Genomic DNA, 13618 nt, shown 5'->3' on the forward strand with positions numbered 1-13618 from the left:
TGTGAATAAATGTTTTTATCTGGATTCAGTTCCATCAATACCTGCAATTGAACAGGGTGCTAAAGAATCTCATCTAGGCTTCCTTTCCCCAAAAAGGTTGGATCAGGTGATCTTTTGAGATCCCTTTCAACCTGGGCTGTTCTACTGTTCTAAAAATCTGATGAATACCCTGGTATTTGTAAAGAGTGTTCTGCGTTGTATTTGTGTAAGGTGTGTATTTCCTGTTCATTTCAATCAATGGCCTTTTTGAAACATTATAACAAAATGAAAAACTAGATGATACTTTGCCAAGCACTAATAACTCATGCAGCTTGACGCTAAATCTGATTACAAATGTGTTTATTGTGAGAACTGTAAGTGGAAAAATGCTAATTCACCATTCAGTGTATTTGAAGCTGCTTCCTGGTTGGGAGGACTTAAATATTTCTCTAAGGTCCATTGACAAATTTCCTGCCAGGATTTAAATAGTCTGTGTACCTCACAAACAAAGACATTTGATCAGTGGCCAAATGTATCAGTCGATAAACTGCTTATAAATTGCCAGCACAGTATTTAAAGGTGATATTTTAAGGTAAGGAAAGAAATAAAGCACCGAGTTTCAAAATAGGTGCTATTTTTAATAACAAAGAAGTGCGAAGGAGAGGAACGTACCTAGATTTTAACAATTTCAGAGGGAGCAACCTGAGAATACCATCTCATCACTACTGCTGATACTAATTAGAGATAAATGTCTTTCTATGAAGAGTGTACAATCTCCTGACTTATTAAGACTCTTAAAAGATATCTGTAGCAGATATAAGGGCACATCCCAGATAGGTAAACATTTCTATTACACATATATTAGAAAGATCATATCAATGTCTTCTTCTTCCTGAAGTCATTTCAGTAATTGGAAATCTTTAAAAGGTGTGTAGAAACAGGCCTGTGCCCTGCCTGCAGCCAGGTACTCTCCTTTCCTTGCTCACTGATGTAGGCTCTAATACAATGAATAAATCATTAGGTGTTCTGAAGAACAATGGTGGTACAAACCCAGGAGACTCAAGAAAGCAGATGTTTAACTTCCTTTGCATTAATGCTCCAAACCCATAGAGTGGTAGATAATTCAATATTCCCATCACTTATTTTCTTTTTTGATTTCCTGACACCACCAGCTGCCACTCTCTAGGAAAAAGATCAAGTAAAGGAGAACTATTTTGCTTTAGGTATGGATGCACCACAATTTCTTAAAATCAAGGGGGCAACAAGTTGATGATGTTGGTAACAGTTGGTCACAGCTCACTGCAGATATTACATAAATGACCACAAAAAATCTTCAAAGCAGACACTTGAATTCTGCTTTTTAGGAGCTGTTTCTGCAGCTATGCTTTGTAGGCACCAGTAACTACAGATCTAAGCAGCCTGGGGATAAGTCAGCTGCATTCATTCTCCCTGCTCCAATGGAGATTGAGCATAAAGAGTAGCTCAAACAGCAAGAAATAAATGGCAACAGAAAGACTTTTAAATTCTGATCAGGAGGTTGTATTCTGTTCAATTACATATGGATTCCAATCAACACTACATAAAAGGCTTGCTTTCCCTACATGTGATCTTCAATTACAGCCACGAGCAGGAAGCATCCCTAAGCACATTTTAGGAATACAACCTGATGCAAGTACACAGCCATTCTGCTGCCTTCCCCCTACCTGAGCCACGCCAACACTCTTCTACACTTGTTGCCATGTTGGTATGAATCTTAAATACTTTTCCCTTATCAAAACCTGGGTACTAGAAACCTGTGTTTTTCATCCTGGAACTTAGTTACTTCCAAGAGCAGATTATGAAAGTCACAAAACCACTGAAAATTCATTTGAGGCTTGTGTTTCAAGGTATTTTTACAGTCTCATGGAGACCCAAGTCAGCAAAACTGGTAGCTATAGCAAATTCCAAAACCTTTCCCTAACATTTTTAGACTGGAGGCAGGGTGAGAAAGAGAAAAGAATAAGAAGAACCTTGTCCCTTCCTCATCCTGAATGAGTTGTTTGTTATGAAACGTATGTCTTTAAGCTGCTCTAAGCAAAAGGCTTATAAGGGGAAAAGAATGTAAAACAACTCTGCTGGAATGTAACATTTTCTTGACCTTGTAATTCCTATATAATACATACTCTCTGGGTTAAGATCCTCTCCTGCAGTTAAAATGTTATACTTTAAAACTTTTCCTAAGGTGTAGTTTATTTTAAGGTTATGATTTCATATTTAAATGTATCTCCACCAGGCTAATTTAAAAGCTTAATAGAGTATTGCATGGCACGGCAGCAACAGCAGCTTTTCCACATGCAAGTGGGTACGTGAGGAACAAGCTCTTGCAAAATCTAGGCTCTGGAAAATACAACAGCTCACGAGCAAGTGCAAGGGATTACTGACCCTCTGGGAGCAAAGCAGGAGATCCACGATAGCCCAGTCAGAGCAATGATCAAAGGCAGTCCTGAACACCTTTTGCAGGGGCTACGTATTTCAAGATCCCACAAACTTAACCAGCTACTACACAGCTGATCAAAACTCAGCTGTTAGCAACCTTTTACCTTTCCTGCTAGGTGGAAATAATTCCTACCAGAAATGAAGACTTTCAAAGGCAATATATGCATAGTGGCTTTTATTTTTAAAAGAAATACATGAGGAGTCTAATTTAAAAATACTACCAGCTTTCAGTCACCTCCCGACAGCCAGAGAAATCAGACAGTGGCTACAGCTGCTTTACTGTGCCCATTTTAAATGGATGCACAATTGAGGGAGAGGTGCCTTAGATAACTCTCCCCAGTATTTTAAATGCTTGGCTGTCTAGAGGTTTTTTTAAGCAAATCCAAATGAACCTGACTGCAAAGGGATTCAACCATACCCAACCCAAATCTTTGAAAACACCATAAAGCCAATGCAAGAAGTGTGTGTGTGTGCGCATGTGTGTAAGAGAAATGGAAAGTTGGAGGAAAAACTGCTGCCATTAACATCACATCTCCCCTCCTGACATCCACCCCAGGCTTTAACTTAGAAAGAAGCAGGAGGTGATCCAGTTTTCTAAGACAAATGGATTACAAACACCTATGTTCAAGAGCAACAGGCTGTATTATGAAATGATAAATAAAAGGCCAAATGATTTTAGAGAAATCAAGAGAAACAAGCTAATCTCACTACCCTGGCAGATAAGCAGACAGGTGTCCTCTTTGCCATAATTAATAAGGGAACTTCACATCACTTAAACCACAGTGCTGACTTCAGTGATCCTTCCCTTTTTGGCAAGGAGGGATCAAAGGGACTGAAGCAGAAGCTATAAGACTCCCCAATGGTTGAGAGGCTCCCTAAACTATGTAAATAAAAAGCAGGGGTAAGGGACAGAAAAAGTACATGCTAACTCCATTTATCTTGTGAAAAACAAAACTATATGCATAACTACTTGTTTCTGCTCAATAAATGCTCATTTAGAGACCACAGAACTGAAACACAAAAATAGCAACAAAAAAAAAAAATACTAACCTGAGAATGCCTGAAAAATACTTCATCGTTTTCACTTTCTTTGCTATTAAAAAAAAAAAAAAAAAAAAAAAAAAAAAAAAAAAAAAAAAAAAAAAAACAAAACAAAAAAAAACATATTACAAACACAAAACCAGACTTGTAACAAAACCAAGCAGGACTTCTGCACACAAAGGTTTTTACATTCTTGCTACTCCTGCACATTCACTAAATCACACAGTAAATGAAGGGAAGCATTTTTTTTGCTTCCTCTCAGGAGCTGTTTGAGAACAATTATGTAATTTAATTCCAGTGCCCTTAATTCAAAACAATACAACTATCCCAACAAATGTAACTGTTGAGAGAAATTGTCATCTCAGGTGAGCAGAGGGAGGCTGCACAGCTCTCAGAGAACACTGAAGCACAAGGGAAAGGGCTGGATTCCCAGCCCAGAGGCCAGGTGAGACAGGCCCTGCATTCCTGTGTGGAGCATGCTGGTTCAGGTGCTGTACAGCTGATTTCTTTTCAAGTCTGCACCATCAGCACCTTCAGTGACATTCCCGTCAGGGTGGGAAAAGAGCCTTGGTGGCATTTGCTGCAGGGCAAAGCCCACATAACACACTAAGTGCCTCCGTGAAGCTCTGCTTGGAAGTTAACATGGTGGGCAATCTGTTCTGCAGCATACATGTCGCCCCCACAGCCTGGGTGGGAGATCTCTCAGGCTGTACTACAACCATAGGGAAAGGAAAACTTATATATACATAAAATAAAATTAAAATTACCTTTCTTCAGATAAAATTTCCATGTCATCAGGTCCTGTTCTCTCTATAGGTTTGGATGAGCTAAAGCTTTCCATACTCTGCAATACAGTGAATATTAAAGCAGTAAGATGTCTATGAGAAACAGATTCAAGCTGCAGGTCATTAAACAGATCAAATAAAGAAATAGCCAACAGGATTTCTAGGAAAAAGGTAACACTCACACTACTGCCCACTGCACTAAACAAACCCCACACTTTATTGCCCACAAACTGCAAGAAAACCCAACTGCTCACTGCTTTGTCTCTTTCATCAGACAACCTCAAACGTCAGAACAGAATAATGCTGCATGGTACCCTGTCAGCTCCCGTTTCACACACTGACAAACAGCCTACGCTTGGGAGCAATTCTTTGGTCTGTGCAATTCCTGTAAGAGCCGGTATCAAAATCCACAGCAACTTCTCAGCAGAACTCCTTTATGTTCATGTTAGAAAACCCTCTACTTCTCAGCCAAACCCTTCCTTAGTTTCTTCTTAAACAGGCATAAGAATGAAAAGAGACTGCACAGATGTAATGCTGGGCTAATATGAATGCAGGGCAAGCAATGCAACTGGTTATGACCTCTTGTTCTGAGATTTGTTTTGGCCACCATTAAGAACATTAACACTGTTGAGTTCTGTGAGGACAAGCCACGTCGCCACTTCAAGCACATGTCCAGGAGGCTTTCTACCCTGAGTTTTGGGGAAGTCCCTCTTAAATAGGAGGAAGTGGTTCCTGCCCTGGAAACAGACTACTTGAGGCAGTCACAGCCTTCTCGCACCTGCTACACCTCCAGCCCCATATGGTGACACATATGGTCAGTCATTCCAGCCTTGCCTAATTTGATTCTTCAAGTCCTACTGATACCTGCCTACCATGTCCCTAAAATGCAGTTATAAGCTTTTAATGCTTGTGGTTGGTTTGCCTGGGAGTATAAGTGGAAATGACAGTTTCCCCACCACTGACTTGTGCTTTTGAGCCAGATGCAATCAGTCAGCTAAGAGGAAAGCTTCCCCACACTGTCCTACATACTCTTTCAGGCTTTGAAAAAAGGAACACTCAGGAAAGGGTGTTTAAGGAGAGACAACATCACAAACTTGTTTACATGACAAAGGCCTATTAGTAAATGCTAAGGTGCATGTTATGTTATACTCCAAGTAGGTAGTCTAATTGGGGTTATTATTTGATGTGTAAAGGTGTAGCCAAAAGAAAGCTAAACCATCACACATCCTTCTGGCAGTCTCTGAAATGCAAGTATGTAATAAACACACTCAATAAAACTTTAAAAGCAGCCTCTGGTCTTCCAAAACAATAGCACCATGCTCTCTGCAAGATGTTTCATAATGATACTTGCAGTTGATCATCCCACACTTCCTATAGCAGAGCAAGCAAGAATCACACTGCTGGTCATCTTGGCCAACGTGCTTTTAATACAAGATTAGTTCATTTTACATTCCTTTCAGCCTTTACCCTTCAAGAGATCAAAAAATGAGGGGCAGGGTGAAGTCCAGTGGACACAGCTAAGTTTGAGGACATTTCTTCTGGGTACAGTTCATGAAGATTTGATGAATGCATTTCATGTCTGCAGCAGAAGTGGACACTTCCATCAGTGCTTTCTTTCTTAAATCCTGATAAAAACTCTCATTTACATTGAAACAGCTTTACATGCCACAGGCACAGAGAAAGGTGATGAAAAGATCATAAGCACTAGACCTTTGCCTATCTTAAGAGTGCATTGCTACAAGCAAAGACAGAAGTTTGAATGTGTCTATCTCACTCTGCTTTCATGAAGTATCACATGAGAAGATTGTGAATACTGAGCACTAAATTTAAGTTACTAAGTTGCTAAATTGAGCATGGTGTACAATTTTTGGCATCTTGCCTTCTTTTGATCATAATGAAAAGCAAATCCACCTCTCTCTAGAATCTCTGCACAAGGTAAGAACAGTAAATCATTGCAATTTTGTGATCTAAACAAAATGAGTCCAAAAACAGGTCACATTAAAAACTTGCTTTCAGCAGGCTCTAAAACTTAATCAAGTAACACTGAAAGAAATGCCCTGTAGGTCAGGACAGTGTTTTCACACAGCTCTTGATGTTCCTGTTAACTATGCAATGCATGCTTGGTGCAGGCACAGTGCTTTTGCCACTGCACACAGACCCTGCACTGAAGCACAGTGCAGTTTCTCAGCTGCTGACATTCCAGTCAGTGTTTGCCCTGGCTGAGAGGGAAGAAAGGTGAACCAGTTTTATTCTACAGCTTGTAGAAGTAGTCAAACTGTCCTCTAATGCAAAGGTCTAATGCAAAGAATATGCTGGAAAAGTTCTACAGTATTCCAGATTTTTATGACATTATAATGAAGTCATTGATGTCTTCAGTAAAAGGTGGATAAAGGAATCACCTTTTTGGCCAACACACTTCTAAGTGCTTTCCAAATTGCAAAAACACAGGCTTTAGAGAAATAGCATAAAATACCTGTGCCATCTCATTATCAAGTAGTCACTTGAAATCTAGTTTCAGAACTTAGCAGAAATAAGAAAATAAACATGACCTGAATATGAGAACCTACATCTAAGGCTCCAAACTCCTTGCAAGGCTTTTGAAAGACTGGGAGAAAGACCTATATATCCTTTTGTGCTTTTGAAAATGCTTCACCAAATTCAAAAGAAAAAAGCAAAAAGTTGTAAAAAGATAAATTGACTATGCATGGAGTATCATAGTAGAAATATGGCTTCTCAGTTGCCATATCACAAGGGTTACAAGTGTCAGATCCAATGTTTCCCATAGTCCAAAATAGGCACTGAGGCCTGTACTGTAGGCAAAAGTGGCTACTTAAAGGAACCAGATGTGCACTGAAATAAAACAAAAGCTTTTCTCATCCTAGTAACAGACATCAAATAGTGCAGTGTGCTGGCTTACCACAGGACTGTCCTGGTTGTCATTAAGCTCTGAGAGCTTGGTGCTGGATTTCTGACGTTTTGATTTATTCCTTTCACTAAGGTATCCAGAGCTGGTGTCTTGTAATTTTTCTACATCTTGAGCAACTAGAACACAATCTTCAAGACAGCTGAATCCAGAGGGGATGTTTTCCTTGTTGACAACTTCCCTAAAAAGAAAAGGGACATTACAGTAAGAGGATGCTTTAAATGCTCTCTTGCTACATTTATGGTAGCAATAGAGAACTACATCATAATGACTGGTGCAGTTCTGGCAACACCATTTATTCCCTATGAAACAACTATCTCTGGTTCTTCCTAATGCAGCCAAAAACACACACTGTGCAATGCTAAATCCCACTGAGGAGCAAAAGCCAATTGTATACACCTCAGGTGAGAAAGCTGTGAGGATCCATGTTTGGGATTTGATTCACTTGCCACTAAACCCAACATACAGAAGCCTTCACATGGAAGCTGGACTAGCCCCTGGCTGCCTGTGGAATTTTTATAGAGAGTATGAAGCATATTTTCCTTTGAGACACGAGCTTTTAATTTAGAAAAGTGATTCACAGCTGCAATCCAGGGATCTCCTTTGGTGCATGACACTGCATAATTGGCCCTCTTACTCATAACTCTCAAATGCAAGAGCAGGACTGTGCGGTGCTTTAGTCAAATGCTTGATTTCTATTTGGGAATTACACAAAACATAAAAGGGAATGTACCTCTGCAATGGTAACACAACTGCTAGGAGAGAGAACTGTTTTGCTATGTTGGGAAGAGGATGGGACAGCCAGCCCTATGTCACCATGTGATGCACTCGCTGGGACTCTCTGGGTTTGCAGGCTTTGTGCATGTTTACCAGAAGCCTGGCATATGGCTTATCTTGCCCTGTTGGATCCTTCAGCAGGCAGCTTTCCATTTACCACTTGTTAAGTAGTCCTCCCTCTACTTTGCGCAGCAGTGAAGATGCACATACACATCACTACACCATGGGATCAGGAGAAACACAATGCGTCTCATTACCCTGCCAGAGGGTAATGGCAGCTTGCTTACACTTGACACTGAAATGGGAACATTTGCTAACTGTGTGGCTGTCTTACACAGTCACACAGCTGTGCAACTCTAAAGCCTGCTTTCATGGACAGCAGGAAAACTCATCTAGACTTGACTGGTGTGATAAGAAACCAGTTACTCTGCAGTATCTGGACAGTGACAGCATGGCAAGTATTCAGAACAAAAACAAAACTAGAAGGTTCCAGTGACTTTCTAGATGACAGATCTCTAGGTTTTGTTGGTGGAAAAGATATACAAAGAGGTATGATAAATCTCTGACTAAACTTCTAAGATAACACATTTGCCTTTGTGGAAGTTTTTACAAACCCTTTAGCAGACCAATTACACATTCAGAGCCTGTAGATCATGTAATCTTCAAAGCCTGGGAGTTCACCTATGTGATTTTGTGATAAACACTCTTCCTGCCTGTAGTCCCATTTTGTGACATTACAAATCCTCTTGTGATCCATCACAAGGCAAGGAGATGAAGTCACTAACAATCAAAAAAACAACGGAAAGATGTTTTGAAAGGAATTCTCAATTTTGGTAATTTACCCAGAGAAATCCCAGCAAGATGACCTAAGGGAACCAGGGAAAACAATTTGGACCACAGCCAGCACTCAAAACTTAAAAAAAATCCTTGGCTCCAGCTTTCTGGACTGAGCCTGAGTAACTGTGTCAATCATATCTAGAGGCAGCTCTGTAACGCAGCATTGAAGAAAAGCCCTGCAGTACTATATGCTTCCAAACACGTACACTAGCCAGTCTCTGACCTACTTACCTGAGAAACCTGTCAGCAGGGCTACTTAACAAGAAAAACTACTTTAGAGCTGCTGCCAGATACTTTGGTGACTTGCAAGTGCCAATTTCCCAGGCCACATTTACAGCGTATTTTGATTCATTATGAAAATGATGCCTTTTTTTTTTTTTTTTTTTTTTTTTTTTTGTAACTCTAGATTTTTGTACAACAGCAGCACTGACACATTTACACATCTTAGGAAATAGCATGGATGCAATATTAACATGAGGTATTCGTGGCTATGCATCTGTATAAAAGTAGCTTCATATAGGAAGGTACAGATCCAATAGAATTTGGGGAATTCAGCACCCAGGAAACAACAACAGGAGACTAGATGCTTTGGAATCAACTTCAAATCCTAGCAATCCAACACTGCAGTGAGGCATACGAATTCTTCACAAGAACTAGTGCTGTGTTACAGATAAACACAGGAGTTGAAGGTGGCCTTGCAAAGTCTGTGCTACAGTTTCTCAAATACAGCTGTAACTTGTGTAACAAGTTTGTTAAAGCTGCAGTGGTAATACATTTGTACCACACAATATATGTCACAACTAGAGGAGTATGAATGGAAAAACAGGTATTATCTTTACTCTTTGACAGACATTTAAGGAAATTCACTACTAAGTCATATTTAAACTTTGTGTAATAGGGGGGATTAAAAAAAAATTAGATTCCGATTAATCAAAAGGAAGAGTCTTCTAATTTCAGACAAACTCCCAAGTCTCCTCACTAAACCCAAACACAAGCTGTGCCTCCACACACAAAAGGGGAACTTAATCTCATTTTATGTCTTAAGACATGCTGAATTCAGAACAGCAGCTGGGCCCAATGTTTTTATCTAAAAAAAAAGTTAAAGGCAGCAGAATCAACTGCTTGGGAATTTCCACTAATGCAACAAATACTGTAAGTAACCAATTCCAAATACTGTAATTAAAAACTTGACTGCATAACCCCTTAGATTCTTATCATGCTTTGCTCCACTCCATGATCTAGTAAACTCTAAATTTCCCAGCTCTGACTGATGCAATGGAGCTCTGCAAGGGCACTGCAGTCAGGGCAAAGGTCAGTCCCTTCCATAACAGAGCGTAGCATTGCCTTGATAAGAAGACATGACTGGGGTAGATTTAAATATATTTTCCAAAACAAAGAAATCAGGCTCATACATGTCTCTGTTTCTCCAGGCTTCCTCCTGCTCTTTGTGGTGTCGCCTCCTCTGCCTGGCAGACACATTAGAAGAGGCTGAAGATGTCCCGGATTCAGAGTCCTCTGAACTCTGGCTGCCTGAGCCATGAACATCAAAGAGATGCTGCTCCACAGCTGAGCGGATTGTCTTCTCTAAATACCTGTCAAGCCGAAAAATAAGGTTAATTGAGCTCAAATTTTTGTAGAGCTCCCTCTCTGCAACAATAAATAAAACAAAGGTATCTGTGGGTTATGTTTTCTTAGGATGGCAGCACAAAATATTCCAGCACTACGACATATGCAAAGAGCAATGCCAAAATCTTCAGATACCCGCTGGTTCAAGTCCCTTGGAATAGCTGAGCCTTTCCCAATTAATATTGCTCTTTTTATTTCTAGGGATGTCTGAAATTTCAGTAAAACAACTAATTTTACTTACTGCAACTACAGACATTGGTGTCTAACTTTCATCCTCTACTGAAAAGCCCCTGCTGTGACAAAATTGTATTTGATACCCAGCCATGCTGACAGGGGTCAAGTCTGTTGTGCAAAACAAGCTCAGTAAGGCAATGGATCACCTGCAAGAAGATGATTCACTGCTGTCTCAGAGGGATGACAATATGCAATAGCTTACTACAAACTCCTCACATACACTGTGACCAAGCATGGGTTTTGTTCTGAGTTCATGCCATTTTTACAGATTTTTGGCCACATTCTTGTGTATTCACAGCCACCCTGACACTGGTGTGAGACCACCCTCACACTCTATGGCACTAAAATGGCTTCCACACAAGCTACCACAAGAGAGTTCCTGCAGTTGCATCAGTTAAAGGTGTGGGACTACTTGAACTTTCAACACAAACAAATTTTCATTTTGTGGGCCTACTTGAACTTTCATCACAAACAAATTTTCATTTTGGTACTGCCATTCTCTTGTAATATTCCCTTCCTTCCTTCATCAGAGGAAGCTTTTATGGGAAAAAGATTTCTTTTTCCAAAGAGATCATATAGAAGCACATTTTTGTATACATCTCCATCCCCTCTCTGTTTCTTGCAATGCTTTAGCAGTCACTGAAGAATGGGTTTTTCAAACATGCATGTCCCAAGTCCATGTATGGCTTCTACTGTTTTTTCCATAATTAAAATATCTTTTCAAGATTTGCTGGTTAATTTTCAACTGAGTAGCTACAGTATGGGAATCTGTGCTTGGGCTCATTTTTCCTTTACAAAAGCTGTGCTAAGTTGTTATACTTGAAAGCCTGCTGAGACTGCAGTTCCTAGAAAATTCAGAAGACCTTAGCAACTGCAAAAGCCCAGATGGTTTAACTAGGCAAGTATGTCTGCATTTCACTATTGACAAAGATCAGTTCTGCAAACCCATCAGCCATTGGGAATTCCCAGCTCCAGAAAAGGAGCCGACTCATTTTAGCTCTGCTCCTCCCAGTTACAGCAGTAGGGTCAAGTCACATCCTCTGCTGGGATGCAACAGGGAGCAAACAAGAGCAAGAAGACGACAGTGCAAAAAACTTCTCAAAATATGCAAGTTCTGCCTAAGCAAAACATCACAGGCACAATGAGCAAAGAACCAAGGGCCTGAGAAGTTTTCAGGAGGAAGTGATTTATTATCCTTGTAAATTAATTGCTTTGGGAAACACTGTCTCTTTTTTTTTGCTTATGTAAGAACAACTCTTAAAGAGAAATCAAAGCATAACCAGCAATACTTTAAAAAGCTCCAAGAAAGATAGCTACAAAATTGTAAAAGACACTTACTCTCCTGTAGCAGGAACGTTGCTACTGACTTGTGATACGTGGGTACTGTATAAAAGAAAAAAAAAAAGAGAAGAAAGGTAGATCTTATTATCAAAATAAGGTCTTAAAACCTCTTGCTCTTTGCAGTGCTAAGATTTAAAGGTCTGAACTGTCTCAACAACTGTGTATACATGTCGCAGGTTTTCCCCTTAAGGAATTTTCACTCCCACTGTGACGTGGCACATTTTGACAAGTCAATATCCTCAATGATTAATTTCCCTGTCTTTCCCATGAAACAGACAAAGGTCTAACAGCAAGTATTTCAACCTCAACATGTTACAGTTTTTTTCCTTTTCACTTGGGTTTTCTGCAGCTGATGTTGTAGCCTTATGACAGCAGTCTTTGCCTTTTGAAGCTAACTTGAAAATGTATATATTTAATATTTAACTGATCCGTTTAACTATTCTCTCTTTGAACATACTCAAAGAACATATTCATATTCTTTGCATCACACTTTAAAAAATAAAATCTACACATGCTTCTCTCCTTTTTACCTCGGTCTGTTATCAGGCTCAGGAAGAGCTGACACAAATGTAGATGCTATCACTTGCTGTTCAGAGCCCTTCTGAACAAGCTGACCTGGCACAGGTGTCACTGCTTTCTTCCCTCTGCCAAGCTGAGTCCCATCCTGCCCCTTTTTCATCCACTGAACTCAGCTGACTCAGCCTTGCAGATAAGGTGACACTGCCTATTCATCCTTCCTGCGACCTCCCTTAACAAATAAACTACAGGCCTAGGGGTTTCATTTCAAATTATTCCCATATCTGCAGAGTACAACTGGCTGATAAATCCCAGTAAAATGTGGTCAGCTGGATGCAAGATGTTCTTCCTGCCAAAATAGCCACTCATTGTTTTCAGTCTTCACCAGTTTCTCTCAAATAATTTCATTGCAGAACCATCAACAGCTGATTTGCCTTTGCTACCCAAAGGTTTCCTCTCTGCTTCCCTTGAATACTTTGCACTTCACTTTATGTGGCTAGAGCTAGCTAAGAAGATGCAGCACTCTCAGATAACCACTCTGTGGCTTTACTGGGTTTGAGTGTCACTTGAGCAGAAGGCAGGCAACAAAGGAAGAGAAGGATAAATGAGGGGTCACTGCAGCTATTTTAACAAAATCAACAAACCAGTGTGACTCCTCCCCACAAACACCCAGCTGCAAGTTACGCTTGCAATGTGCTTCAGGCTGAGCCAGTTTGCTCACCTGGCTCTAACCACACATACATCCTTGCCAGTCCCAGCTTCACTCAGTGCTACTCTCCAGTCCCAGCACAGGTCACTGGAGTGGTGGCACACCAGGCAAGCAGTCATAGACTTGCCAGTATGTTCCACATTACCTGGGCAGGACCCGAGCAGGTCCTGAGTTGTGTCATTCAGATAATTTCATGAAGACATGCCAACAACTATTACTGTACCTATTATTACAGATAAAATATCTGCATACAGGAAACAAAATTTGCAAGATCACACTCTTCCCACATCTAACATCTTGACTATCAACTACAGGATGGCATTGGAATTTGAAGTGAACATTTCAAGCCCCCTACCTGCTTTCTTGTTTGCTTAC

The 13618-nt window shown here is 40.3% G+C and overlaps 1 protein-coding gene across 5 annotated transcripts in view; it reads right to left on the reverse strand.

The window, feature by feature from the left end:
• FAM13A (family with sequence similarity 13 member A) overlaps positions 1-13618 on the reverse strand; it is a 132244-nt gene that overhangs the window by 35341 nt on the left and 83285 nt on the right. For all 5 annotated transcript variants that reach the window (XM_053939927.1, XM_053939930.1, XM_053939928.1 and 2 more), the window contains 5 exons: positions 12016-12060; positions 10230-10409; positions 7198-7384; positions 4263-4339; positions 3505-3547 (listed from right to left, as the gene is read on the reverse strand). In XM_053939927.1, the coding sequence (XP_053795902.1) occupies positions 3505-3547; positions 4263-4339; positions 7198-7384; positions 10230-10409; positions 12016-12060 (532 nt within the window). The remainder of the gene's footprint in view (positions 1-3504; positions 3548-4262; positions 4340-7197; positions 7385-10229; positions 10410-12015; positions 12061-13618) is intronic.

The sequence above is a fragment of the Vidua chalybeata genome, chromosome 4, assembly GCF_026979565.1.
Source record: "Vidua chalybeata isolate OUT-0048 chromosome 4, bVidCha1 merged haplotype, whole genome shotgun sequence".
Taxonomy (NCBI): domain Eukaryota; kingdom Metazoa; phylum Chordata; class Aves; order Passeriformes; family Viduidae; genus Vidua; species Vidua chalybeata.